This window comes from Ambystoma mexicanum, chromosome 14, assembly GCF_040938575.1.
Source record: "Ambystoma mexicanum isolate Mex_15411 chromosome 14, UKY_AmexF1_1, whole genome shotgun sequence".
Lineage (NCBI taxonomy): Eukaryota > Metazoa > Chordata > Amphibia > Caudata > Ambystomatidae > Ambystoma > Ambystoma mexicanum.
The window spans coordinates 170,762,181-170,789,372 of NC_090940.1; the positions used below are offsets into that span (position 1 = coordinate 170,762,181).

At 49.0% G+C, this 27,192-nt stretch overlaps 1 protein-coding gene across 2 annotated transcripts in view; it reads right to left on the reverse strand.

Annotated features, from left to right (window-relative positions):
* The window catches only part of ZNF106 (zinc finger protein 106), a 693,205-nt gene that overhangs the window by 328,927 nt on the left and 337,086 nt on the right, over window positions 1-27,192 (reverse strand). For both annotated transcript variants that reach the window (XM_069638825.1, XM_069638826.1), the window contains one exon: window positions 10,956-11,315. In XM_069638825.1, coding sequence (XP_069494926.1) covers window positions 10,956-11,315 — 360 coding nt within the window. The remainder of the gene's footprint in view (window positions 1-10,955; window positions 11,316-27,192) is intronic.

The window sequence follows — 27,192 nt, forward strand, 5'->3', positions numbered from 1 at the left end:
TTTGCCAACCGATGACAATGCATGTGACAACCGGAGAGCCATCTGGTAATGGAAGCCTTCGAGAGAGCCTTCCCTTGGTTCACAGGTCCAAAGTTCACAAACAGCTGTGATGTCTTCCGAAAACTCTTCGTTCAGCGCTCTAGCCACATCCAGCGAGTGCAAACTCCTCTCGAACGGAGACGAAGGCGACGGGAAGAAAACAGTTAGCACCAAGGGCTCGTTGAGGTGGAAGTCCGACGGCACCTTGGGCATAAACGAGGGATGCGTCCTCAGCACCACCCTCGTGTCGTGAAAAGTCAAGTATGGAGGCTTCCAGGATAGGGCCTGGATCTCTCCCACTCGCTTTGTGTAGGTGATGGCCACAAGAAATGCAGTCTTCCACGACAGGAATTTCAGCGGCGCCGAATGCAGGGGCTCGAATGGCGCCCCCATGAGCCTGGTCAGCACCACGTTGAGTTCCCACGCCGGGGAAGGGGCCTTCACCGGCGGGAACGATCGGAACAGTCCCTTCATAAATTCCTTCACCAGGCGATGGGACCACAAGGACGCTCGTCCTGTGGTTCTGGTGTATCGGGAGATCGCAGGCAGATGTATCTTGATGGAGGCTTGAGCCAGTCCAGCCTTGGCCAGCGACAGTAGGTACGGCAGCACTTGAGTGGCCGTAATCAGTAGAGGGTTAATCTTCTGTGCACGGCACCAGACAGAGAACCTCTTCCACGTATGTCCGTAGCACTTGAGAGTTGAGGACGGCCTGGCTTTTGCAAGGACCTGTCTGCAGTCAGCCGGGATATCGTACCCTCCAAACTCTAGCGCTGCAGGAGCCAGGCCGGCAAGTTCAGCGACTCCGGGTCGGGATGAATTATGGCGCTTCCTTCGCTGGAGAGAAGATCCGCGTCCGCCGGCAGCTTGACTGGTGGGGACGCTGACAAGTCCAGAAGGTCGGGGAACCAGATCTGCCTCGGCCACGCCGGTGCGACCAGGATCATCTTGCACCGGGACCTCTTGAGCTGGTTGACGAGTCGGAGCAGCAACGACAACGGAGGGAACGCATAAATAAACAGGCCTTCCCAGGGGAACGAGAAAGCATTGTCCATGCTCCTCAGCTGAGGGAACCTGCTGGCGAACCTCTGGCACTTGGAGTTCATCGCTGTCGCAAACAGGTCGATCTGGGGTTTTCCCCATCGTCGGAAGAGTCGATCCACTTGATCCTGACGTAGTTCCCACTCGTGGCACGAGCGCAGCTCCCTGCTGAGTGAGTCGGCGATGGTGTTTTTTATCCCTGCCAGATGAAAGGGCACCAGAAACATCCCTTGGGCGACGGCCCAATGCCACAGATCCTGGGCTTCCTTGGAGAGGGCTGTGGATGTGGTTCCTCCCTGCTTCCCGATGTAGAACATTGTGGTGGTGTTGTCGGTGAAGATTCTCACCACCTTGCCCTTGAGGGACGGGAGAAAGGACCTGAGGGCCCAGAACACTGGACAGAGCTCCAGGATGTTGATGTGGAGCGTCTTCTCCTCCGGGAGCCAGAGGCCTCTCGCATGACGTTCTCCGGTGTGCGCTCCCCACCCTTCCAGGGAGGCATCCGTCGTCACCGTTATCTGGTGGGATGGGGTCTGAAAGTCTGTGCCCGCCGTCAGATGAGCGCGGGTGCCCCACCACCGGATCACTCGTCGGAAGGTCTCGTTGAGCGGGATCCTGTCCTCGAAGCTGCCCGTCGCTTGGATCCAGCGGGAGTCGAGGAACTCTTGCAGAGGGCACATCTGAAGCCTGCACAGGCGCACGAGATATATGCAGGAGGACATCATCCCGAGGAGGGACTTGATGGACCTCACCCTGGCCATGTCCGTGGCCAGCAGGCGCTGCACCTTGCCCAGGATGGCCTTTGTCCTTTCTTCTGACGGAGAGGCCAGGCGCGCCACTGTGTCGAGCAGAAACAGTGCGACTTGCGACGGGACCAGGTGGAATTTGGGAAAGTTGATGGAGAATCCCAGGTCCGAGAGCAGCTGGACGGTCTTTGCTGTGTGATCCACGGCGAGCTCCCTTGTCCCTGCTCGGATGAGCCAGTCGTCCAGGTAGGGGTAGATGTGGATCCTCTGCAGGCGCAGCCGCACTGCCACCGGTGCGAGGCACTTGGTGAACACCCTGGGTGCCAACTTCAATCTGAACGGGAGGGCCTTGAACTGGTAGTGCCGTCCTTGGACCACGAACCTGAGGAACTTTCGGTGACCTTTCAGAATGGGGATGTGGAAGTACACATCCTCCAAATCCAACGACGACAGGAAATCGCCCTCCTCCAGCTGTCCCAGCACGTGCTGGAGGGTGACCATCCTGAATTACTGTGCCTTGATGTATTTATTCAGCCGTCGCAGGTCCAGGATGGGGGGGCCATCCTCCCGTCTTCTTTTTTACTAGGAAGTACCTTGAGTATACTCCGGAGCCCTGGAGCCTCTTCGGGACGAGCTCGATGGCACCTTTTCTGAGCAACGCCGTCACCTCCAAGAGTAGTTGAGGGACGTGATTTTCCTTCCTGACCACGGGTGGAATGAGGGGGCACTTTTTTAGAAATTTGAGGGCGTGCCCCTCGGCCAGAGAGTCCAGCACCCAACGGTCGGTGGAGATGGACTCCCACACGCTGACGAACTTCGCCAGCCGGCCTCCCACCGGGGTGCTTCGGTGGGGGCCCCACCCCGCTGTCGGTCCACTCTTGCTTGGCGGACGCCTTGCCGCCTTGGCCTCCCTGGCTATGACGCCCGGGACTTGCCTCGTCCTCTTTAGGCTTCCTGCGACAAGGAGTGGGCCGCTTGGCGGTACATAGAGGAGCCACCGCCAAATCCCTTGGAGGCACTCTGCTTGCCTGCGGCGCTCCGAAAGGACGGCCTCCGTTGCCAGAGGACGCCTAGGGCCCTAGCAGTCTACGCCGTTGCCTAGCTGGCGGAAACCGGTGTCGGCAATGTCCGTTGCCACCGTAATGGCATGGTCCGACGCCACTTCGCATTCTTGCAAGATCTCCAGGGCCTCGGCCCTCTTGTCATCCAGTAGGAAGTCCAACACAGGGGCGATCTTGAACCATAACTCCCTGTCGTAGCGGGCCACGATCGCAAGGGCGTTGGCCGCCTTAATCGTTGTTGCCGCCGACGGGATAACTCGTCGTCCCATTGCGTCCAGCTTTTTCCCTTCGCCGTCTGGCCGGGAAGTTGACGTTGAGACAGACACCCCCCCCCCCCGACACCCCCCCCCCGCTTTCTTCTTGGCCGCCGCTGAGACGACCGAGTCTGGGGTAGGTTGTGCCCTAAGGCACAGAGGGGCCGCGTCGGGGACCCGGTACTTCTTCTCATACCGATCCTTCTTGGCAGGCGTCGTAGAAGGGTTCTTGAGAAGGGTGAGACCCTCGTCCCAGATGTCATCCAGCAGAGGCACGGCGAGGACTGACTTCCTCCTAGCCTCGCCCCGTTGGTAAAGGAAACCTTCCTTCTTCTCCTCCTCCGGCAGAGCTGAAAAAGCTTGGATGCCCTAGCGATCATTGCGTGGAAAGATCCGATCTCATCGGACGGGGAGGCCCAGGCTGGTGATGGGAGCTCCGTCCCGTCGTCACCGCCGTCATCGTCGGTACCCGTCGTGGCCATGTTCCCGTGTCATCCCCAGGGACGGGGGACGTGGGTAAAGGCCGAGCAGGCCGCGAGGGCTGAAAAGGCGGGGCTGGGTGGATCCGTCTTCTCTTGTTCGGAGGGCTTCCCGCCGGGACCGGCTCTGGTTCCTCCGCCGGACCTGGTACCGGGTCCTCTGTCGGTGGTAAGGGCAATCTCGTCCTTATCTCTGAACATAAGGATTGTATCGCCAACAAAATGGCCGCCGAGTTATCCTGCGGCTCCGGAAGCGACGGCTGACTAGGACCCTTGCCAGTGCCGCCGTCACTTTCATCGTCACCCTCGTCGGGATCCCTCCCGTGGGGACGGGTCTCCTCGACGCCCTCGTCGAGGCCCTCTAGCACTTCTGCCAACTCCTCCTCGGATGTTGTGTCCGTGTCCACAATGGCCACCGCCCCCCTCCCCTCTTTTTCCGCCGGGGTCTTCACGGGGTCTTTTCGATAGGTCTGAAAGAGGCTTCCCTCCCCGGAGGCAGGGAGACTCTGGGCCCCGAGGTTGCCTCCACTGGTGTAGCCTCCACAGGCTGTGCCAGGGCCGCCGTGACGCCCTTGATAGAGGCCTTGGTCGGGTGAATCAATGACTTTACCGCCTTAGGCGCGTTTGAGGCCTTCACCTTGGGGGGAGGGTCACCACCTCGCTCCCCCTCGGCCGAATCCTTCGAGATCGACCGGGGCCTCTCCAGAGGCTTAACCGGGTTCTCGGATTTCATCTTCCCCGAACCAGAGCGTTGGCTCGTGGTTGATGGTGCCGGGGAAGGCGCGCCCTGCCTGGCAGCCGAAGAGCCCGACCTTTCGGCGCTCCCGGTGCCCGAAGACTCACGGTGCTTTGCTTTCTGTTGGGCCCCCGTCGCGGGGCACCCTCACAGGACTTAGAAGACAGCTCAGACGTCTTCTTCTTCTTCTCACCTGACAGACTCCTTCCTTCCACCCAGTTGGAGAGACGAAGGTGTCGGTCCCTGATGGTCCGTTCCGACATGTTCCTGCAAAACGCACAGTCCTTCTCCACGTGCGTTTTGTCCTCATGAAGGCAGTAGAGACATTTCGAATGCTCGTCCTCATTGAACACATTCCGTAGCTGGCATCCAGGGCAGACCCTGAACAGCTTTCCGGTCGTCGAGCTTCCTTTCTCCTGGGCCATGTTCGGGTAGGCCGCAGAAACTTCTGGAATCCTCCAAGAAGCGTAACTCGACAAAATCTTCACCCTTGAGGGGTGTAGAAAAATCCGACACGGATACCCGTTAATTGGATGTAGAGACGGTGGAGCTTGAAGCTCTATTTGACCGAAAAATGAGAAATTCTCTTTGAAAAAGCGCGAAAAACGCAGCAAAAGCTCGAGAACTAAGCACGAGGACTCCCAACACTTGAGCGTGCGGTAAAAATCTGAAGATGGCTGCCAGAGGCGGGGCTGAGGGAGAGGGCAGACATTGGCTGGGGGCAGTATGACCCAGAGACCAGTGATTGGTTACTACTGAGAAAGACAGATCAGAAACGAAACTGATACTGATTTTTTCTTTACCGAGGATTCCCAGCCTGACGACGGGGAATATTCATGAGCATGTGAATCCATGCCAGACCCCATGCTGGAGAACACCCACTTGTCCGTTGTTATACCCTCCCATGCGTGGGTGAAGTTTGCAATTCGTCCTCATACCGGGGAGGCATGGGAGGGAACCTGTAGCGGGGTGTCATTGTTTGGGAGGCATACCTCCACCTCTGGAAGTGGAGAGCCTACCCCGGACGCGGCCTCTGCGCTGGCCTCTCGGATAACCCTGTGACGCTTGTCCTTGGTTGTTTTCCATGAATTATTTTGGTTGTGCCCATATCAGGAGAATCTTTGTGGATTTTGCCCGCGAAAACAGCGAAAATTGTTTCCACCTCTCTGTCCAGTCTGTCTGTTGGTAAGTTGGCCAAGGGACTTGAGTGTGTCATACTCCTCCTTGGCCGACTTCAGAGCTTCCTCCACTGATTTGACAAATAAAACATTAGGCTCTATTGGCATATTGAGCAAGGTTACTTGTGTCTCCAGTTTGAACCCAGACTGTCGAAGCCAGGCATGGCATTTAAGAATAGTGCCCTCTGCGATGACGCATCCGCCATTATCTGCCGGATCAAGGTTATTTTATTATTATTTTTTTTTAAACTTTATCTTGCATACAGGTAATACAAATACATACAGATATTGCTTATTGCCTCACACATTGTGCATGATCAATTTCCTTTTGTGTCCGATTGTTCATATTCAGCCTTATTCAACAGGTATAATTTGTACCTTTCCCAAATATTCTTTGGCCTAGATGATGGTAACACAGAGTCAATATACATTTCACAGTATCATTCGTCCATAACATGTCTTTGTCCCAGTCAGCCTTAGTTGGGGGGTTTGTACTTTTCCATTTCTTCAAAATCTCCCTTTTGGCTATAAGCAGGCTCAGGTTTAAAAGTTTACGCCATATCAGGTTCAGTTTTTCAACCACTCCCAGCAGGCATATCCGGGGAGGACCACTCCACTGCTTGATCAGCCATATCATCTAGGGCCTTGCATACCTCCCTCCAGTAACCCCTCAGCTTTGTGCACGCCCATAGCATATGATATATGTCTGCATCTTCTGTATTGCATCTTGGCCAGTTCCCCGACAGGGTTGGATCTATATGTTTGAGCTTTGCCGGAGTGTAATGTGTCCTTTGAACTATCTTGTAGTGGATCAGTCTGTATCTGGCATTGCATGATATTTGTTTGGTAAGTGCACAGATCCGGGACCATTCTTCATCTTCAATTTGTTGTCCCAAGTCCTGTTCCCATTTAGCCTTAGCCTTGCTATTTTCGGCCGGGCGTGTCTGGAGTATGGTCTTATACAGTGCTGAGGCTGAGACTTTTTGTGATCCCCCTGTGAACATGTATCCTAGTCCCATATTTAACTCTGGCTCATTAGGGAAGGTAGGGTATGTGGTTTGTACAACTGATTGTATAGGGATATATTGTTGCTTGTGTCTGCTTGTATTCCCCACTGTATCCTTACTGTCCTCTCCCTGAATGAAGCGTTTTCCAGGGAATAACTGACCCACTGGGTTATGCCCCTAGAAGTCCAGTGCCGCGCCACCTCTCCATCTATGTTGAAGGTGTTTGGGGGTCGCCCCAGAGTGGCATACTCGGGTGGTACAGCCTGTCGGTGGCAAATATTTCGGTTATTTTAGCCCATGCCGTAATTGCTACCTTTGTGGGGTCCAAGGAATTGTAATGCTTGGGGGTTGGTTTAGTCATTTTGTGGAGCGCCCCGATGGCTCATCAAGGTTATTTTTAAGCAGACTACTGGCGGTGGCTCTGCCTTCGGCTGCTATAAGGGCAAGTTTAGATTTAAGAGGATCAGGAGCAGAGTCAACCAGGGCCGTAACCTCGTCCCATTTAGTGCAGTCGTAGCTTGCCAAAAGTGTGGAATTGTTGGCCATTCTAGCTTAGTAGGGTTCCGGGTAGTTGTGACCACCAGTGAATCCGGCTTAAGCTGTCCCCTTATGTATAATGGATCAGACGGTGCCAGGCGGAATACTTTCTCTATTCTTGGGTTCTAGTTTGATTGGGGTTTTCAAGTGAAGGTTGGATCCTCCTTTGAGCGGATTTTAACATTGGTATAAACTGGGTGGCATCTTTCTTGTCCCCCAGGATGCACTCGACAAAATCTTTGTCTTTCTCGTTCTCCTGAGTTTGAATGCCGAAAAACTCAGCTGCCCTGATTAGGATATCATTGAACAAGGGCTGGTTATCCACAGGGGAATCAGTTAAAGGGGGGTCCTGCGGAACTGGAGAGTCCATAGCATAGACCTCTGACTCATCGTTGTCATTATTGTTATCATCCCCATCGTCATCCTCATCAGAGGATTGATCTTCTTGATACTCTTCAGCCTGTTCATGTAGATCATAAAGTTCAGTAGAGGTGCAAGACTTTTTTTATCATAGAGATCAGAAGAGATGGGAGATATCTTACTCGATGGCTGGGATGACGGACGGGGCTGAGTAGTTGCAGGTAAAAGCTGAGAACTGGAAGCCTGACCAGTTGGAGGGGTGGGGGGGTATTTTGTAGGCTCTCCAAAGCATTGGGATTTTCTTCAAAGAAGTTAGCAAAGAAAGACATCCGGGACGTTACTCACATCCTGGACATTACTGTATCTATCTCCTGTGCTGAACTGGGGATAATACCAGGGTCAAGTATAGCCGGTGTGTGGGGTGTGGGGTGTGGGCAACTCCTCACCACCCTCCTCATCCTCCTGTAGGATCTCTTCAGTCTCCTGTACAGTGTCTCTGTTAGGGGAAGGCTCCTTACTATCAGGTTTGTTTTTATGGGACTTCTTGTTCTTCTGCATATCTTTGTGATTGGAGCTTTTAGAGGACGATTTCTTTGAGCTAGAAATTTTCATTAGGTCTTCTGGGACATGTTTCTTAATAAGGTGAGAAAGACCTGACTCTTTCGGCCTCCCTTCCGGTTTAGACGAAACAAGTCGAGTTTCGGTACTGGGAAGGGCCCCGCCGCGTCCTTCGGTGGTCGGTAGAAGGGGTTTTGTGGGCAGCGTCTTTAGTTTTATGGGGCCTGTCATGAGGCGACTGAGAATTTGAGTGCCCAGAGGAGAGTGAATCCACAGATCTGCCCCTAGACGCCGAATCTCGGCGCGTGTCAGACACATCGCGGTGGGGTATGTGCTTAGTGTGGGGAGATGGAGTGCTTTTGCCGCCGGGTGTAGTCCCCACAACAGAGCCGCCGGCCTGTCTTCCAGGGTCGGGGGCTATCACTTGGGAACGTGGCTGTTCCCAGTCACCCTCGCCGTCCGAAGAGACGTTGCTGCCGGCACTGGAAGCTCCCTCCAGGTCGATGGAGGCCTCGGCGTGCATGGCGTGATGGGCTCAACGTTTCGACCGTTTTGTCTTTAAGGATCGTTGGTTGAAAAAGCTTACAAGCTTGACAGTGCACTTCGCCGTGGTCCCGATTAAGACACAGGTTGCACACTATGCTTATCGATCCACGGTAATTTTTTATTACAGGATGGGCAAAATTTAAAAGGTGTCCTATCCATGCTTGGGGCAGGCAGCAGGGCAATAAGGGAAAGGAGTGGAAAATACAGTGTGTAATGACCACCCCCCCCCCACTTTCCCTATTGTAAGGGCCTAGGCCCGTTGGGCCTTCTAAGGCCGAAAGGGATCTGTCTAAGTTGCTTCGTCCAACGGTTCGTCTTGTCCTTCGGTGTGAATCTTCACTGCGTCGAGACACGGTGGTCGAAAAGGACAGAAAGATGAACTATAATTAAACTTTGTCAAAGTAAATGGCGTTAGCCGAAAACGTACTCAGCGAGAAGCGACCACTCACGATGGCAGAAAAAAACTATCTGAGGGACCTCAACACGTGAAGGACCATGGGTACAGTGGACGTCACACTAGGGGTAGTATTACTTGCATGCCCTGTCAACGTCCCTTTTTGAAATTCGAAAACAACTGTAATACTCGGCAGCTTCCACTAGATGTCAGCCTTTGCATAGCATGTGATCTAAGCAGATTCTACAAGCCTCAGAAATATATATATGAACTCACTTCAAATGTTACTTTGCACAATCTGGGGTCACTTAACCTCACTGAGGAGTGGCACCTTGGGTGGGAGAGTCACTGGGACTGCCCCAAGCGGGTCAATCCTGATAGCAGTACAACTTAAACTCCAAGAGCCTACTATAATATCTCTTCAGTGATGGGTGCACTGCAACTAACCACTGTTAATTTGCCTCTAGGTGTATCCTCTTTATTATACTTCTAGGCGTTACCTCCACTGTGACTTGTCCCAACGGGCTCTACAGTGAGGTTGTTCCAAAGTACCCACCACTGTAACTTTGCTCATACATGTTCCTGTTATGGGATTTTGCTTTTGGGTGTTACTCCACCGATCTTGCTCCTGTGTCTATCCCCAATGTAATTTTGCTCTTTGGTGGTTGCATGTTGGGATTTTGCTTTTAGGTGATGTGAACTGTGGTGGTTTTCCACCCACTGATCGTGCTCCTAGGTGTTTGCACACTCAGATTCTTCTATTGGGAGCTCTCTACTGTAGACCTGTTCCTGGGTATCCCCTCCCCCGTTGTGATTTGCTGCTGTATGTTCCACTGTGATTTTGTTCCACAGTGTTACCCTATTTCAATGTTTGTACAGTGACACTGGCTATGATGCACTGAGTGCTTGTTTGGGACTTGTATGCCCGTACCCCCTAGTAACCAATTCCATTGTTCCACCTTATACTATGCACATCGATGAGCCACTCACACTCAGCAAATGAATACCCCATACAGATCAGAACTCTACATCTCTTCCATCAACTTGTATAACAGTCCGAGCCTGCATATCCCTGCACTATGGGGTTATGAAGCTGCATTCCTGATACAGATACCTCAAGTGCCTTCAACACTAAACAATGAGAAACAAACCTGCATGAAGAGCTCAGGTACTACTAATCTTCACGCATCAACAAGAGCAAAGCTACCTTTCAAATTCCCTCTGTCCCTACTATGCAAACACAATTCCTTTTTTTCTTGCAGATCACAGAGCCAGGCCAGGAAAGTAGCGACTGTATAGTACCTAGTAAAATGACATTTACCCAAATGCAGGTCTGGACAAACACAAAAATAACAGACAATAAGACAGGTACTGCAGGGGTTGCATTCACTACCTGCATAAGGATCAGAACCACAGGTAACAGGCACTAGACCAGTGTCCATTTCTTATGCCTACTTGTAGCAAGAAGCATACATGTTCACCTCCTTGACCATATAGCGCAAAACATTTAAATGAAACCAAGACAGACAAAGATGAATATACATACATCTGTGCCTGCAAAAGCATACCAGCGAGTTCCACAACTACCTCAGGCAAACCTAGCTTGCATGGAAGCGAATGACCAGCATGACAAGAAATATGAGCACCCTGTGCTGTGGTGATTGATTTCTCCATGCAAGTGATCATTAATGGCCACCTACACAAGCTTCTATCCAGATTACTTATATTAAAACCCAGACCACAACAGCACGGATTGAGAGATTGCTTCATCTGACATGAGGTGAAGAGACGAATTTCACCACATACTGAACGTGCCTTGCTGCAATATGTGCACTAAAGCACCTTTTCTAGGACATTTATGGGCACTTTTAAAAGGTTTGCACTGTGCTGGCACTGAATATTATTGTGAAAGAGTAAGCAGCAGAAACCAAACACAATTAATGAAAACAGACACCATCAAAAGGAAAAGCAAAGCAATTTCAGTGTAGACAGTGCGAGAAACACAGCAAGCATACCTACCGGAGGTCTGAAGTATTCCACCTTGCACTGGTGGTATAGAGACATTCAGTGAAGTGTCCATCTTTCCTCCTCGAGAGGATGGAGGCTCTTGTTTAATTGGCAAAGAAGAGTCTGGATTTGAACCGATGACTCGGCTAGGGACCTGGAAAGCTGGGGGGGTTCCCACTCTGAGTGGGGCACCAAGAACGGCTCCAGGAGGCGATGGGTGAGAGGAAACAAACTGAGGTGGGTCCAAGAAAAGAGAGAATAGATTGGTAGGGCTTGGATCTACAGGTGCCGGCGCAGGTGGTAACTTGCAGCTTTTCTCCACTAATAGATTTTCCTGGTGTTTATCGGCTTGTTCTGGGTGTTCCAATGTTTCTGTTTAGGAAAAATAGCAACTCACATTATGTATTATGCAAACATGTAAAATGTAGACACAAGAAACTCTATTGTGATGACATTTTTATAAAATTGAAACATTTTAAATTATAAAAAAATATAAATATATCACTATTGGGACTGCTGTTTTCGTATGTCATAGGCACCAATTGCCTGTACTGCATGGAAGCCTCTGCAAGGTCAGTTGAGAAATCCTTTAGCTGTACACTGAAATTAAAACTAGTATTGGCAAAGCCCACAGTTTGGGCTTTTGTGAAGGTATGGGTTAGGCATTAGCTAAGCACTGATCTAAAGTTACTACCTTGCCATTAGAACGAACACCCGAAGAATTAAGTGATTACCAGGGCATATGATTTCAGTACCTGACAAATGCCCATCTAATATCTCAAGCCTGATCTGTTGGATTTTTCATTGCCTCTTGTTTAGCAGGACTTCAGTGCAATGGACAGATATAAATCAAGGGGATAAAGGCACACTTGGTTAAGACATTTTTATTATACCACTAGCAATTTACAGCGGTAATTAAGCCATTACCTTGCAGCAGACTGCTTAGAAAAACACTGGTTGGCTGAAGCTCGATTTTACTACTTGATAGAGCAAGCTTCAAGAGATCCCTGGGGGGTGTATTCTGGGCCAACAGTGGGTGGGTGGGAATGGCCACAGCAATTAGCATGGCCATGGGCAGTCAATGGGTGGGTAAATAATCAAACACCCACAAGCTGTGTGTGCCTCCTCACAAGTCATCTCCCTCCTACCTGTACTCCAACGTAATAGCTTCGCCTTTTAGCCCAAACTAAAAAGGAGGCCTAGCAACATGCACAGGTTTGGACAAACTTCGCACAACTCATTGCCTTGTCCATGATTCTCCATCAAACGTTTATGTAGTCTTTTAGAAAGTGGCCAGGGAGGATAGTATGGGAAGGCGTGTGTGTGTGTGTCTGTTTGTGTTGTCGACTAGTAGAACAATCGTTGGTATGGTGAGCAATGTAAACTTTCTTACATTGCCTTGCCAACCATTGCTCCCAACTGTGAAGAGTTTCATTTTTTACATACTGAATGCCAGCCTGTAAAGTGTATTCAAAATTGAAGCAGTGATCAGACAAATCTTGAACGGTTATCTGGAGAGTAGCGTCGGCAAACATCATAAAGTGAAGACCATGCTGTAATTCTGCATTTATATGAACAGGTCTGTCATAGTGTAGGCGTGTTGCAGGCTCACTTGCTTAGGTTGCTGCCAGTTGTGGCGAGACACACAGAGGAGTGATCCTGAGCTGGGCTTACCACCGAAGATGCTGTAATAACATGCTTAGACCTGCAATAGGTCTGTCAAGTTGGCCTGAAACTGAGACCATGAAGCAGCTACTGCAGCAATCTCATAGGCAGCCAGGCCTTGGGCAACACAAAGATGGAGGATGTCATAAGATTGTTAGGTAAGATTGTATGCAGTACCCTTTGGGTGCACTGCAACAACCCTGACCTCCTGGCAATAGGAACCCAACCTTTGGTATAAGCTTGTACTACACAGGTTGGTAGCGTGTTGAGCAGCCAGGCTTATCTCAAGAGGGGTCAATGTGAGTTGTAGGGGAGTTACACAGAGATTCACAGTGACAAGTATTAAAATAAACGCACACAAGATTTCTTGAATAAACAATTATTCATTTATCAGTCAGTTAGAGTAAGCCTCCTTCAGAAGGGAGCAATATAACCATAACACTCAAATACACTTCATAAATACACACTTTAATATTTATAAACCAGTAAGTACCCATTTGGGATGGCCCACAGACACTACCTACACCCTCAGGTGACTTCAATAGTTAGGGTACTGGGGACATTAATATATCACTGTTTCTTTAAGAATCAGATTGAAGAGATTGTCAAAGGGAAAGGTTATTATGACATAACAAGAGATCTCACAAATATTTCTCAAAGCAGGGAAGTACTTTTGCAAACCCCCCAATGCAAAGTTAGTTAACCCTTTCCTGGAAGGAAGACCAAACACATTGACCGAGGGAAGAAGAGTCATCCAGGGAGCCAGGCTAAGCCAAAGTCAATTGAGCAAACGTCTAGGTGAAACTGGAGCACTTCTCAGAGATAGGTAAAAAGTCTTGCACAATGTTTAAAAAGTCTTTGTAGGTAGAAGAATACAAAGTAGGTCCACAAGCTGGTTAGGCTTGTGAAGTAAAAGAAGCTGCAAGCAACTCTACACATATAACCAAGCAAGTCTCCAACAATGACAAGTGGCTACACCACAAGAGGCAAGTTCTCTTAGACTTACTTTACAGTATCTTTAGGTAGAAAGTGCAGCAAACGACTGCTGTTCCTGTGCAGTTCTGCAGATCTCATTGTTCCTGGGCCTCAGTCATGGGGACAAGAGGGAGGACTTCTGGGGACTCCTGCACTGCACTGCACTGCAATGCAATGGGATGGCCAATCACCACAGAGTGCATTTGGGTCTCCTAGGAGACTAAGCACAGGAGGTTTCGGGCACCTCCCTCACTTCCTGCCCCCACCAGACACCCTGGAGCCAGAGGCGGGCTTCACTCGTGAATCCTGCCAAAGGCAAAGCGAACAAAGGGACCAAACCTCGTTTGGCGCGCAGAGTAAATCTCAAGAAGGACCTTTCCACAAAGAAAGGGTGAAAAAAGAAGACCGGGGACATTTTGACAAACATGGCACCCTTGGGTGCTTTACTGCAGCTGCGACCGTAGCCCACGGCAAATGCACACCACGGTAGTAAAAAGTAAACCACTGCCACCAGCCATTCAGTGAGGAAAGGACAACATAAAAATGTCACATGAGAAGCTAGCGAGAGGGGATACTAAGTAACCCCTCCAGCACCCTATTGTAAGGTAGTGTGTGCTGGGTCTAGAAAGTTACAAATGTAAGTAGAGTCAATTTCACTTTACTGCTCTTGGAAACAGCAGTTTATCCAAGAGAAGGTTTTTAAACCTTTGGGAAATCTGGAATACTGCCCTGTGTGACTGCACTGAAGGTGCTGCGTGACACAATGAAAAGATGATGCCTATGGAGTTTGTCAGACGCCACAACCAAAAGAAACAGTGTTCAAAAATCACATTAAAATACATGAGTGGGAAAAAAGGGTCTCACTCTCTCCAGGTAAAATAATCAAGTCCTCAAAATCCAACAAAGTTGTCTCTAAGGTGGAAGGAATTGTGTGTGTATGGACAAGAAACCTGGAGTTGTGGCGGCTGGCCGATACATCTCTACAAGGTTCAGTCCACAGACTGGACCAGTGGCCAGTCTCATCTACGCAGCCATAACTGAACAGCAACTGCTAGATGAAATGACAGTATGTCTTTTGGTAACCTGCATGTCAGTAAGATCAAAATGGACCACTGGCTTTGACAGCACTGTGAGGTCCAAGAAGCAAATGATCTTAGCAATTTGTTAGCTAAAAGGACACATGCAGCTGTTCAGGAAGTGTCCAGACCACTGGCATCCCACAGATCTAAATGAATATCAGCCAAAGCAGCATATGTGTGAGTACGTATGTAAGAGGGCAGTCCTCCAACCTAAGGGACTGGATAACTTGCACCTCCATCAGAAATTGGAGCTCTTTTTGTAACAATAAACTGAGTCCATCCGAGCCAGAGTCAACTTTAGGGAGGTGTCAGGAAAAGCGGACACGAAAACCCAGGTAGTCAGCATATCAGCACCCAAAGGGGGAGATGAATGGTACATGAGGGGAGGCGTCCCAAGCAAGAGAACTGGAAAAAAGCCACCATGCTTGCAGTTATGCTCTGAAGAAGTGCCTCTGTTGGGTTGTTCGAGAGCAGTTGGTCCTTCCTCTGCCACCAGCGGGACTAAAGTCGCTTCCGATATTCATTTTTTAAGTTTAGTAACAAACAGGGCCCCTCTAACCCTTGCAAAGGGAGAATTCTGACTAATTCAAGTGTTATGTTGACCTGTGATCTCAGATCACAGGAGACTGAAAACCCACCAGCGGATTAAGTCATGAGGTGCTGAATGAAGAACACTACTGTCGTGCTCTGGCGTACCCTCCCGAGACCCCTCTTCACCTCCTTGCTCAGATGAGCTGTCTCGGGTCTCAGATTACTCCTTTCACCTGGACTTCTTAACCTCCTTAGTCTTCTTTTCCTTGACTTTCTTTTCCTTCTTATCATGCAAATAGGGTCAGGCTAGCCCCAGAGGCCACCTTGACAGGGACGAAGACCCACGCCAAAGGGAACCCCGGGAAGCCCGCCCCAAACCAGGGAAAAGCCTTGAAGCAACAGAAAACCCTGGAAGATAGGATTGGGAATGTCTCTGGACAGCTTATTTGAGAAGCGTTCCGTAGATACTTCCGTCTGAGTCAGAGGATTCTCAAAGACTGAAATGCAGGCATTTGGTTCCCAAGTCCATGAGAAAGGAAGAGCAATTTGGTAGAAAGCCAACAATCCATACCCTTGGAATTCTTCAAGGAGTGTTTAGAAGATTCGAAATGTGGCTCGGGAAACCCCGTGCTGAAGGACCGACAGGGGAGGAGTCGGAATTATGCCGGAGTGGAGGATTGGAACCTGCCAGCAGGGAGGAATGAATGCAGGCGGAATAGCCGCCAGAATGGGCAAGCGCTCCGGCAGGTAAGTAGAGGAAAACAGAAAAAGTAATTAATAAAAGTAAGGGAGAACTGGAGGAGTAGTATGGAAGGACAGAGAAGGCACCGGCCGAGAACCGGCAAATAGCTATGCTAAAGAAGTAGCAACAAAGGGAACTGTGGAACATAGCAGCAAGCTCCTGGAAGACAGATTCAATGCACCAAGTATTGAAGGGTGCCCCGCATACCCCTTCCAGTGGACCAAGTATTGAAAGGTGCCCCATCTGAATCTGGAGTCCACCAGATGGGATACTTCACATTCCTCTGGTTCCGCAGGGGAAGTGACACATTATCCACATCTCTTCCTCTGAAAGGGATCAGGGATGTATGCCTTTAGAAGAGAAGAGTTAAAAACTGTATGCACTCTTTGTAGTCTCTTGGGTAGGCGTAGTTTATACGCCACTGGGTTTATCCTTGCAGATATGGAGAAAGGTCTGATGTATTTGGCAGCGAAGTTTCCTGTGTGAACCCACCTGGGTAGGTATCTTGTGGACAACCATACCCGAGTACCTGGTCCCCAGTCTGGGTTTGGCCTGCTCTTCTGGTCTGCCCATCTCTTGTATCCCTGGCGACTGTCCTCCAGGGATAGCATGGCCTGCTTATGCGCCTCCTTGAGACCACTGAGGAGGCTGTCAACTGAAGGAAATTTAGTAGGTGCAAATTCGTCCAAAGAAGATGGTGAGGGTGATAACCGAAAGTGCAAAAGAAGGGGCTCATGTGGATGGCTGTGTGTAACGTGTTATTATAAGCATACTCAGCCAGAGGGAGAAGGCCGGCCCAATTGTCTTGTTCCCTGTTACAGAAGCACCCCATGTATTGCTCTAGGTTGGAATTGAGGTGCTCCGTCTGGCCGTTGCTCTGCGGGTGATACCCTGAGGAGAGGGCCCTTTGGATACACAGTTGGGCACAAACAGAGGTCCAGAACCTTGAGGTAAACTGGGTACCTCTAGCAGAAACCAAGGTGATGGGTATACCGTGAAGTCTGACAATATCCCGGAGGAAGACTGAGGCGGTTTCTGGGGCAGACGGTAGTACTGGAAGAGAAGTGAAGTGAGCCAGTTTACTGAAGGTATCTACAGTGACCATGATGGCCCTGTGTCCTTCACACAAGGGGAGGTCTACAATAAAATCCGTAGAGACATGTTCCCAGGGTCTGGATGGTAAGTTCTGTTGCAGTAAGCCTATAGGTCGGCCGGTGGCAGTTTTGTTGGCTGCAAACACCTGACAGGGGGTTGCCGACGTCCTTACCTAAAGTAGGCCACCAGAAGAGTCTCTTAACCAAATCTTGGGTTCCTTTTTGGCCCTTGTGTCCAGCCAACGGAAGATCATGGCACCATGAAATTGCTTGAGTCTGTAACTCCTTTGTAGGAAGGAATAAAGCTGAGTCGTGAAACAAAAGCCCATCCTTTTGGGTGAGTGGAAGCATGGACTCGTCATCGTTCTGAATTTCTTCTTGGATTCTTTTTAGAAAGGTGAGAAGAAGTGCTATAAACTTCTTATCTGGCAGGAGTAGTTCGCTCCCCAGTTGAGCTCCTTTCTCCTGTCCTTGACTCCTTGACAACACGTCTGCCAATGTATTCTCTGATCCAGGAATGCATGTTATGATGAAATCATACTGTTAGAAATAGCATGCCCAACTGGCATGACGGGAGTTAGTACACTCCATCTGCTGGAGAACCTTGAGATTCCAATGGTCTGTTCGAACCAAAAAAGCGGGAGCCGCTCCCGGCAATAAATGTCTCCATTCTTCGCATTTGCCTGTTTTATTGCCAGTAGCTCTTTCTCTAGAACAGAGTAATTGTGCTCACTGGTAGTAAGTGCCCTTGAATAGTAAGCGACTGGGTTTTCTTGATTGAATGGTGCTTTCTGGAGAAGAACCTCTCCCAAGGCTCCTTCAGAAGCATCAGTCTCCAGAATAAACTGATCGGTCTGGTCTGGTTGAATAAGCACCAGTGCCATAGTGAATAGTTCCTTAAGTTGTCTGAAGGCTTGCTGGGCGGCTGGGTTCATGTCAATCTTCACTCCCTTCTTAAGAAGGGCAGTGATGGGTAGTATGATATTTGAGAATTTAGGAATAAAGCGTCGGTAAAGGTCTGCCAGGCCCAGAAATCTTTGGACTTCCTTCACGTTCTGGGATTCTGGCCATCTGAATATTGCTTTAACCTTTCCTGGATCCATCTGCATGCCTTCTTCAGACAGGATGTATCCAAGGTATGTGACTGAGGAGGCATCGAACTGACATTTCTCTGGCTTGGCATACAAATGATTAACTTGGAGTCGGCGGAGCACCTCCTTGACATGCCGATGATGTTCAGTTAAAGTTGAGGAAAACAACAAAATGTCATCCAGATATACAACAACCGAAAGGTACAAGAGGTCTGAAAAGATCTTATCGACAAATCTTTGAAAAACCACTGGGACGTTTACTATCCCAAAGGGCATCACTCTGTATTCGTATAACCCCGGGCGGAGGGGGGGCAGGTTCGAAAGGCGGTCTTCCATTCATCACCCTCCTTCATCCTCAGGAGGTGATACTCCCCTGAGGTCCAACTTTGTGAATACCGTGGAACCCTGGACTGCTTTTAAGATGTCTCTGATTAAAGGCATGGGGTAATGGTCACGTAGGGTGATGTGGTTCAGACAGCGGTAGGCTATGCAGGGTCGCAGTTCAGTGGTCCTCTTCTTGGGGATGAATAATAGTGAAGCCCCTCCTGGTGATCTGTATTCCTGGATGAGACATTTTGCATATTGGCTTCCAGGTATTCCTTGAGTGCCTGCCGCTCAGGAAACGACAGAGGATACATGCGGCCGAAATGAACAGAGGTGTTCGGCTGTAAATCTTTCGACCAGTCCTCAGGTCTATGAGGAAGCAGCAGTCTGGGAACCTGTCTTCAAAGACTTCGGCATATTCCAGATAGTATAGCAGTATCGTAGATACAACAGCATTGACAAGAGGAATAGCCTTCCCCTTTTGGGAATCTTCTTCGTGTAGCTGTAGACAATTCTGAAGACAGAAAGTAGAGTCAAAACTCAAAGTGTTGAGAGCCCAGTCAATCCTGGCATTGTGCTTCCTGAGCCAAAGCATTCCCAGGATCTCCGGGAAGTGTTCTGGCCTAATAATGTCGAACACAATGTCTTAATTGTGTCCACCCAACCTTACAGTTAGAGGCTCCGTTTCCATGATGATGGATCTGGAAGAGAGAGGTGTCCCATCTACCCCTTCCACCGGAATGGACTTCTGCTTGGCTAACATGGGCACTTCATGGTGCTTGGCCTAGGTGACATCAACGAAATTGCCTGCGGCACCGCAGTCCAGCTTTGCCAAGACCTCAAGGGATCTTTCAGAGGTTATCTGTAAGTGTACCTGGAAAACCATAATATGAGCATCCTCTTCTGTGTTTATTTCTTGAGTTTGATTGCAGGAATTGCCTCGGTTTCCCCCGAAATCTCGCCTGCATTAGATCAGTGGAAGAGTTTCCCTTACGTCTGGGAGGCACCTCCTGACAGTTCCTCAATATGTGTTTGGAAGACCCGCAATACATAAAAAGTACCAGTATGCGGCGACTCTGGCGTTCTTCTGGAGTTAAGGGACCCCGCTGGGTTCCAACCTGCATGGGTTCTTCAGGTGCCTGGCCTTCTTTAGACAGATGGTGGAAGGTTGCTCAAGGAAGGGTAAGTGCGGTTCTTACTTCTCTCCAGCCAGCGTTCTGTCATGCGGCACTCAACTTGAAGAGCTAGAGTGACTAGTTCTTGGAAGGTTGCCAGACATGCAACCCAGGCCAGCTGGACCTTCAGGTCTTCGTGGAGCCCTCTCCTAGATAAGGTCTGTTGTGCGGAGTCTGGCCACCCAGCATTTGCTGCTAGCTTCTGGAAACAGGACACGTAAAACTGGACATCAGTTGAACCTTGACGTATATCCAACATCGCCTCGTTTGAGGAATACAGAACTTCTAGTCGGTCAAATCTCACCTTGAACGACTGGGTAAACTGTGCAAAGTAATTCAAGGTTGGGTAGTTGTTTGTAACTAGGGGGGTTGCCCATGCTAAGGCATTCCCCACTAAGTAGGAGATCAGGAACCCTACCCGGGCCCTGACGGTCTAGTAAGCTCGAGGCCTGAAAGTGAAATAAACAAGACAGGCGCCCAAAAATTCTTTCAATGTCTTTGAACTTCCGTCGCATTTCCCGAACGGCAAAGGCAAATGTGTTAAGTCTCCTCTCCCTTCATCTCGGGTGACTACCTGCTGGCGTAGAGCAACATTCTCAGAACGAAGGGACTGCACCTCTGCGGTTAATCCTTTTATAGCTGCCATCAGCTTGTGGTATTGTTCCAAAGAAGCCATGGATGTGTTTTGGCTTTGTATACTGTCGTGCTCTGGAGTACCGTCCCGAGACCCCCTCCTCACCTCTTTCCTCAGATGAGCTGTCTCGGATCTCAGATGACTCCTGGTGTCGGAGAGTGCCCAAAGTCTGAGGGGGTCAACGGGAGCTTAACTTCAGGAAATGTATGCGTTAGGCAAGATTGTATGCAGTACCCATAAGGTGCACTACAACAACCCCGACCTCCTGGCAGTAGTAACCCAACCTTTGGTATAGGTCTGTACTACAAAGGTTGGTAGTGGGGACGAGTAGCCTGGGTTATCTCAAGAGGGGTCAATGTGAGCTGTAGGGGAGTTACACAGAGGTTCACAGTGACAAGTATTCAAGCAAGCACTTACACACAGGGTTTCTTGATGAAAACAATTATTAATTTATTTACCAGTCAGTTAAAATAAGCCTTCTTCAGAAGGGAGCACTGTAAAACATCACACAAATATACTTCAAAATTACACAATCGCTTAGTACAGAATCAGTAAATACCCATTTGGGATGGCATACAGCAGGGACCTACACCCACGGGTGACTTCAATTGCTAGGGTGCTGTTGACATTAATTAATTACTGTTGGCATTCAGAATTAGTTCAGAGCAAGTAGAAAGGAAAAGATTATTAGAGCAAACAAGTTACTACAAATGTTCCTTAAGCAGGCAGATACTTTCAGATCCCCCAATAAGAGTCATTCAGTTAAAACAGACTAAGCAAGTCAATAGGCAAGAGTCTAGATAGGCTGAAGCAGTAGGGCCACAAGCAGTTAGACTTGTGAGTAGTAGAAGATGCAAGAAACTCTACAGCAAGAGGTACGTTCTCTTAGACTTTGTACAATACCTTTAAAATGAGGAAAAGATGCAGCAGATGACTCCTGTTCCTGTGCAGCTCTGCAGATCTCACTGTTCCTGGGCCTCAGTCGTGGGGACAAGAGAGGACGTCGGAGGATTCCTGCAATGCACTGGGACGGTCAAAACTCACAACCGGCAAACTTCACTTTCAGTGGCTGTTAGTGTTTCAGCTCCTCGCGTCTACTGCAAATAGCAACACTGTGGTTCCTGGCTGTCGAGATGGGCTTTCCTTGAGTCTGGGGTCCAGCACTGTGTTGAGGGGGCTCAGGCTTGGTCAGTCCTGCTTCCTGGGAGTCCGGAGGATCTTCCTGAAGCTCTTGGCCAACTTAAAAGCAACGCACACAAACTTGTGTTCCTCTCCCTGACTTTACGGTTTCCAGCAGCAACTCTGTGGAAATTCAACCAGCTCCGAGATGGATGTCCAGGTGGCTTACTTTGGAGTTGATTGGTCCCACCAACTCAAGGGGAGAAGTCATCCTTGCAGGGGCTTCTCTGTCGATGCGAACTTGGCGTTTCGGCAATGCAGCAGGGCTCTTAGGAGACCAGGCACAGGGAGTTCGGGCATCTCCCTCACTTCCTGCCTACCCCAGACACTCTGGAGCCAGAGGCGGCCTTCACTTGTGAATCCGCCAAAGGCAAAACATACAAAGGGCCCAAACCTGGTTTGGCGCGCAAAGTAAATCTCAAGAAGGACCTTTCCACAAAGAAATGGCAAAAAAAGAAGACCGGCCATTTTGACCAAAATGGCACCCCTGGGTGTTTTACTGCAACTGCGAACGCAGCCCCGGTCAATGCACACCACGGTAGTAAAAACTAAACTACTGCCATCAGCCATTCAGTGAGGAAAGGGTAACATAAAAATGTTACATGAGACGCTAGATAAAGGGGATACTAGGTAACCCCTCCAGCACCCTATTGTTAGATAGTGTGTGCTCGGTCTAGAAAGTTACAAATGTAAGAAAAGTCGGTTTCACTTTACTGCTCTGGAAAACAGTAGTTTATCCCAGAGAAGGTATTTAAACCTTGGGAAATATTAAGAGACTTTCCTGTGTCACTGCACTAAACATGCTGTGTGACACAATATAAAAGATGATGCCTATGGTGGTTGTCAGACTCGACAACCAAAAGAAACAGAGTACAAAGGTGGAGGGAATTGGCACATTTCTGAGAATTCTCCCTAACAGTATCCACGGACTTGGCAGAGGGACACCCAGAGTGAGGAAGAATCGAGGGCCACGTGGTGAGAGACTTCACATGCTGCAGACCTGAGAAACAGGTACGCGGAAGCTGCCCGGAGTCTGCTAAGGTCCTGGGGGCCAGAGAAGAATGTTTTATGAAGGCCGGGAAGTACGGTGCAGACCAAGGGACAAGGAGCGGGGTGTTGGCAAGAGGACACAGAAGCAGCCCAGAGCCCGCTGAGGGGTCCTGGGGTTCAGAGATGCCTGTGTACACGTTCCCTAAATGCAGGGAAGTGAAGGGGCAGACCAAGGGACAAGGAGCGGGGAGATGGCAAAAGTAAGACAGCTGTGAAAGGAAAATATATAATAGTGTTTGGCAGTCTAAAGAGGTAAAGAGTGGAAAGAAAGGTCTGGGACCCTTACATGGTGTGAAAAGAAGAAACCAGTGTTAAGGGCCTGGGACCCCAAAAGATTGTGAGCATTTGTGAAAGGGGAAGAGGATTGTCCCCGTTGGCATTTTGGACCTGGAAAGGGAGCATCACCCAAAAATCAAGACTGGTGAATTCTATATGTATACTGGAACTGATGTGAAGCAGAGTACTGTGAGGGGTCAGTAATGTGAGGCAGACAACTTTTAGATGATTTCTCAATAAATGCCATTTTATTAAATCAAATGTTTCAATGAACGCCTAACTATCCCTACCCTGACGAGGATGTCCCTGCCTAAAACAAACAAACAAATAAACAAAGGATATCTGGCCCTCACACATGTACATAAATACACAAGACAATATACAGCAAATCACAACAACAATAATTGCAATGGTTTTACTCAATCTCTCTTTACTCACCTGCCTGATAGCTTTACACAATCAACAGAGATTTTGAAGTTCTAGATCTACTGACAACCAAAGGTTCACAACAACGTTAGCAGTTTGCAGTTTTATGACTTAACAACTTTTCAGAAAAGACAAGATTCACATTAGTGGTCTTTAACATTTCCATGCAGGCATGGCACTCTTCTGAACATTCACCTTCCAAAAGGGCTGCTTCTTTGCCACTATTGTCTTTCTGCCACAACAGTAACCAAACACCCTTAAGGAAGTCATTCTAACGTTCCTCCTTTTGGTTCTGGCAATGTGAGTTTTTATACCAGCTTTAATTCTATGGAACAATCAACAAGCTTCACCTTTGAAAATATTGCATCCACCTCTTCTCTTTCTGTTTGCCACAGTAGCATAAGTGTATTCCTTGTTGTGACTCTCTTTTGGCAATGCTTGCACCACTCTTGGCTTTGGACAATGCTTGTACCACACTTCGCTTTGAACAATGTTTGCACCACTCTTGGCTTTTAGACAATGCTTGTTTGTTCCCTTGAACCTACACTCATTAAAGTTCACTCACTTAAATTTGATGCTACAGTGTGGTCTGCTGCTTCACAAAAGATTCTTCAGCTAGTCTTCACTTTAGAATCACTTTTAGGTAAAGGCGATGTATTTCAACTGTTTTCTTCAGTTTAATATTCAATGAGTGTTATTCAAGCAGTTTCACTCATACGCAAGGGCTACTTTTGTTACAGTCATTGGCAGACAATCAACTGTCTGGTTCACAGCAATTTCACTCGCACGCAAGTGATTTTTCTTTGCTACTGTTGCCTGCCTTTGTTACACGCAAGGGATTCAAATGATCGACAACACTCACCAGCGTCTGTCTTTGATCCCTTTGCATGCTGCGAGACTTCCAGCAGCTTTGGCTTCTTCCGAATGGGCACTTCCTTGCTGAAGTTGCCTTTGTTCCGGCCAATCAAGTATGGAGCTCGACTTGCCCCCGCAATCCTCTGGTGCATATCAGCCCCCAGCCACAGTCACCAGCACCTTTCCCACTGCGCAGTCTCTGCAATTCGGTTCACATGCGGGAAATCCACCTTCCTCCACGCTTCCCGCTGCACAACCTCTGAACTTCAGATTTATGGGGAACAGAACCCTCTTAGGACCGGCACCTGGAATCTGGTCTGCAGTGGTCCTGGCACCCACTGTTGCCTCCAACTTCTGCTTGGACTGCCAACAACAAGCCTGCTACTGCTCTCTCCTTCTGCTGCCTCTGCTGCCGCTGCTACTACTGCTCCAATTCCAACTAACAGCTTGCAGCTGAAGGGGCCTTTTAAGCCTCTGTGCCTCCCTCAGCTGTGGGTCACTTGCCTTAACAAGCCGACCACTTCTGTTGCATAACTCTTGAGCCCTCTTCCTCATTCCAGTACTTAGGGAGTTATGGGACTGGAGGTCCTCAACAACAGAATTAGGTATTCTAATCAGCTTTCTACTTTCAAATTCAGGTTTATTTCTGCTAAGTGTATTTAAGGAAACATCACACGACTTTACTAGAAAAGGGGAAGGAAGTTAATGTAAGCCATTATTCACAGATTTCCTCTCACTGTACCTCTGGGAGTTAGGATGATTTCTAACTTTAGAAGGTTCAGACAGGCTTTCCTTTCTGAAGATGTTTAGGGATTTTACATTAGCTTTTATCCACATTAAGATGTTCAATTTATGGATCAGACACATTATAATAAAAATAAGCCATGGTAGAGTGGACAGTCTGCGTCAGTCCCTACTCTGAATTCTGTCTCCAGTGACTGTTGTTTTGGGAGGCAGAGTTTGCTACAAAACATCACTAAACCCGTCTAGCGGCCGCGGAGTGGTCGTAGAGTGGACAGTCTGCAGCAGTCCCTACTCTGAAGTCTCTCTCCAGTGACTGTTTTGAGAGGCAGAGTTTGCTACAAAACTTCACTAAACCCGCAGAGCGGTCGTAGAGTGGACAGTCTGCGGCAGTCTATGGAAGAGAGGGCAGTGGAGGGGATGCCCTCCGAGGCCTCTTCCTGTGAAGAAATCTACGGAACAAGTCGGGAGGAGCACCGACGTAGATTGCGCAGTTTTCGCCTCTCGACCGCTGTTACAGGTATGAGCATGCCGCCGCAAACATTAACATCATTAACAAAGTGGCACGTGGGCACATTACGCCTAAAAGTACACTAGAAAAGCACGTACCTAAACAGCCTTTGGGAGAAATCCCGCAAAATAGACGGTCCTCTGGAAAATTGGGCAGAGGCGTAGTGGAAGTGGAAGGGGCTCCTTCCCCTTCTCGCCCACTGAACGCTTCACCTCAGTTGAACCCCTCTGGCCTTGTTCCCAAGGCTCGGTGCCCGGTCCCCACTTCACTTGTGAACAGCGTGGTGCACTCACCTCTCGGAGGAGGGTTGGCTTTACCCGTGGACGAGTGGTCTTGGAGTGCACAGGGAACGGAGGGCATATCCAAGGGTTGGTCGCGGCTACATCAAACTTTGTAGAGGAGCCGACCGACGTGAATCAGAGGGCTGCCCCGAATGATGAGAATGGCTTGGGAACGCATGACGGGGATGGGCCTGTCTGTGGCAAAGACGCTCAGCACCGCCCTAGTGAGGCTCTCGACGAGGGGGGAGACCCTGTCAGTGATGCAGTGGGTCACTTAATCGAGCGTCCAAGTCCTAGTGCTCTCCGGACTGTGCAAGCCATGATCCATGACTCAATTCCCCACAATACGACTTTCTTACCATCCCGGGGCCTCGACAAACCCTCAAAAGGGACAGTGTTAATAGATTCAATCTTGGAGCAAAGCGTGTCGCCATTGTGCCCTGCTCCATCAGGGAGGAAACCCAAACCAGGGACGACGCAAAATTGAGACCAAAGCTTTTTGGTACTCTGCCTAAAACTCAAGTCCCTCATTATGGTCTCTCAAATAAACGGAAGAAAAACACCACACAAAACAAAGGGGCAAAAACAAAAAGATCATCAAAGAGAGGGTCACTGATCATGACAGTAACTTGTGCCGCCTTGGAAAATTAGCCCAAAAACTTTTTCTTAAAACAGAACAGGCGGAAACAGAGCAGTCCAGGTGTGATCTCAGTTGCGTAACTATTGGAGGCACTCTTGGATCCTCAGGCGGTTACGAAATCCTGCAAAACGGACAATGAAACAACTAGTTTTATGAAACCAATACCTAAGAGTCCAAGATGGCATTTTGGATGTGACCCGGCCTTTCAGGCACCTCCCTCTCTTTTTCAAACCTTGGCCTCCGATACTACCCAGACCATAAACCACACATCTGGAGTTGAAAAGGGTGGGGTTCACCTGCACCTCGAATGCCAGTGTGAAATAACCATCCAGAACCTACAAAGGAGAGCTAATTCTTGGGTTTGACTCAGGCATCGGCAAACCCGATTAACACTTTTGAACAGACAGGTCAAATTAATTTGGATCAGGAAGGCTCCCAGGGAAACGTTGACTGACACATTTCACCTGACAACAACGTCCGAATCCCTAAAAAATGTTTTAATTTGGATCTCCAAGAGGTTTTTGAGCCGCTACAGATACTAGAAAAACTGCAGCAAGAACCCTTATAATACAGCAGGCCCCCACCACCACCTTCGACTCCTCATCACCCAAACAACAGAAGGCTCAATGACTTCCCCCATACCTCTTTAAAGAAAAAACCAACTAAAAAGCCCGACATTTTTTCAATCATGTCTTCGGTCACAATAGCCTTAGCTCCCTTTTGCAAACTTTATGAGTCCATTAATGACACCCTCAAGGACCATACTTCAATTTTTGCAATGATGCATTCCAAGCTCATCTACTTGGAAGGATATATAAATGCCTTGGAACGTCGACAAAATGTCCCTTTCGCCTTGAATCAAATAAACCATCTTAACTTAGCTGGCGAAAATCCTTCGATAATGACGAACTTAGGTCCTCGAAAACCACAGAACTAAGTACCCAAACAGAGCCTTTGTCATTAAACTTACAACCAAAGCA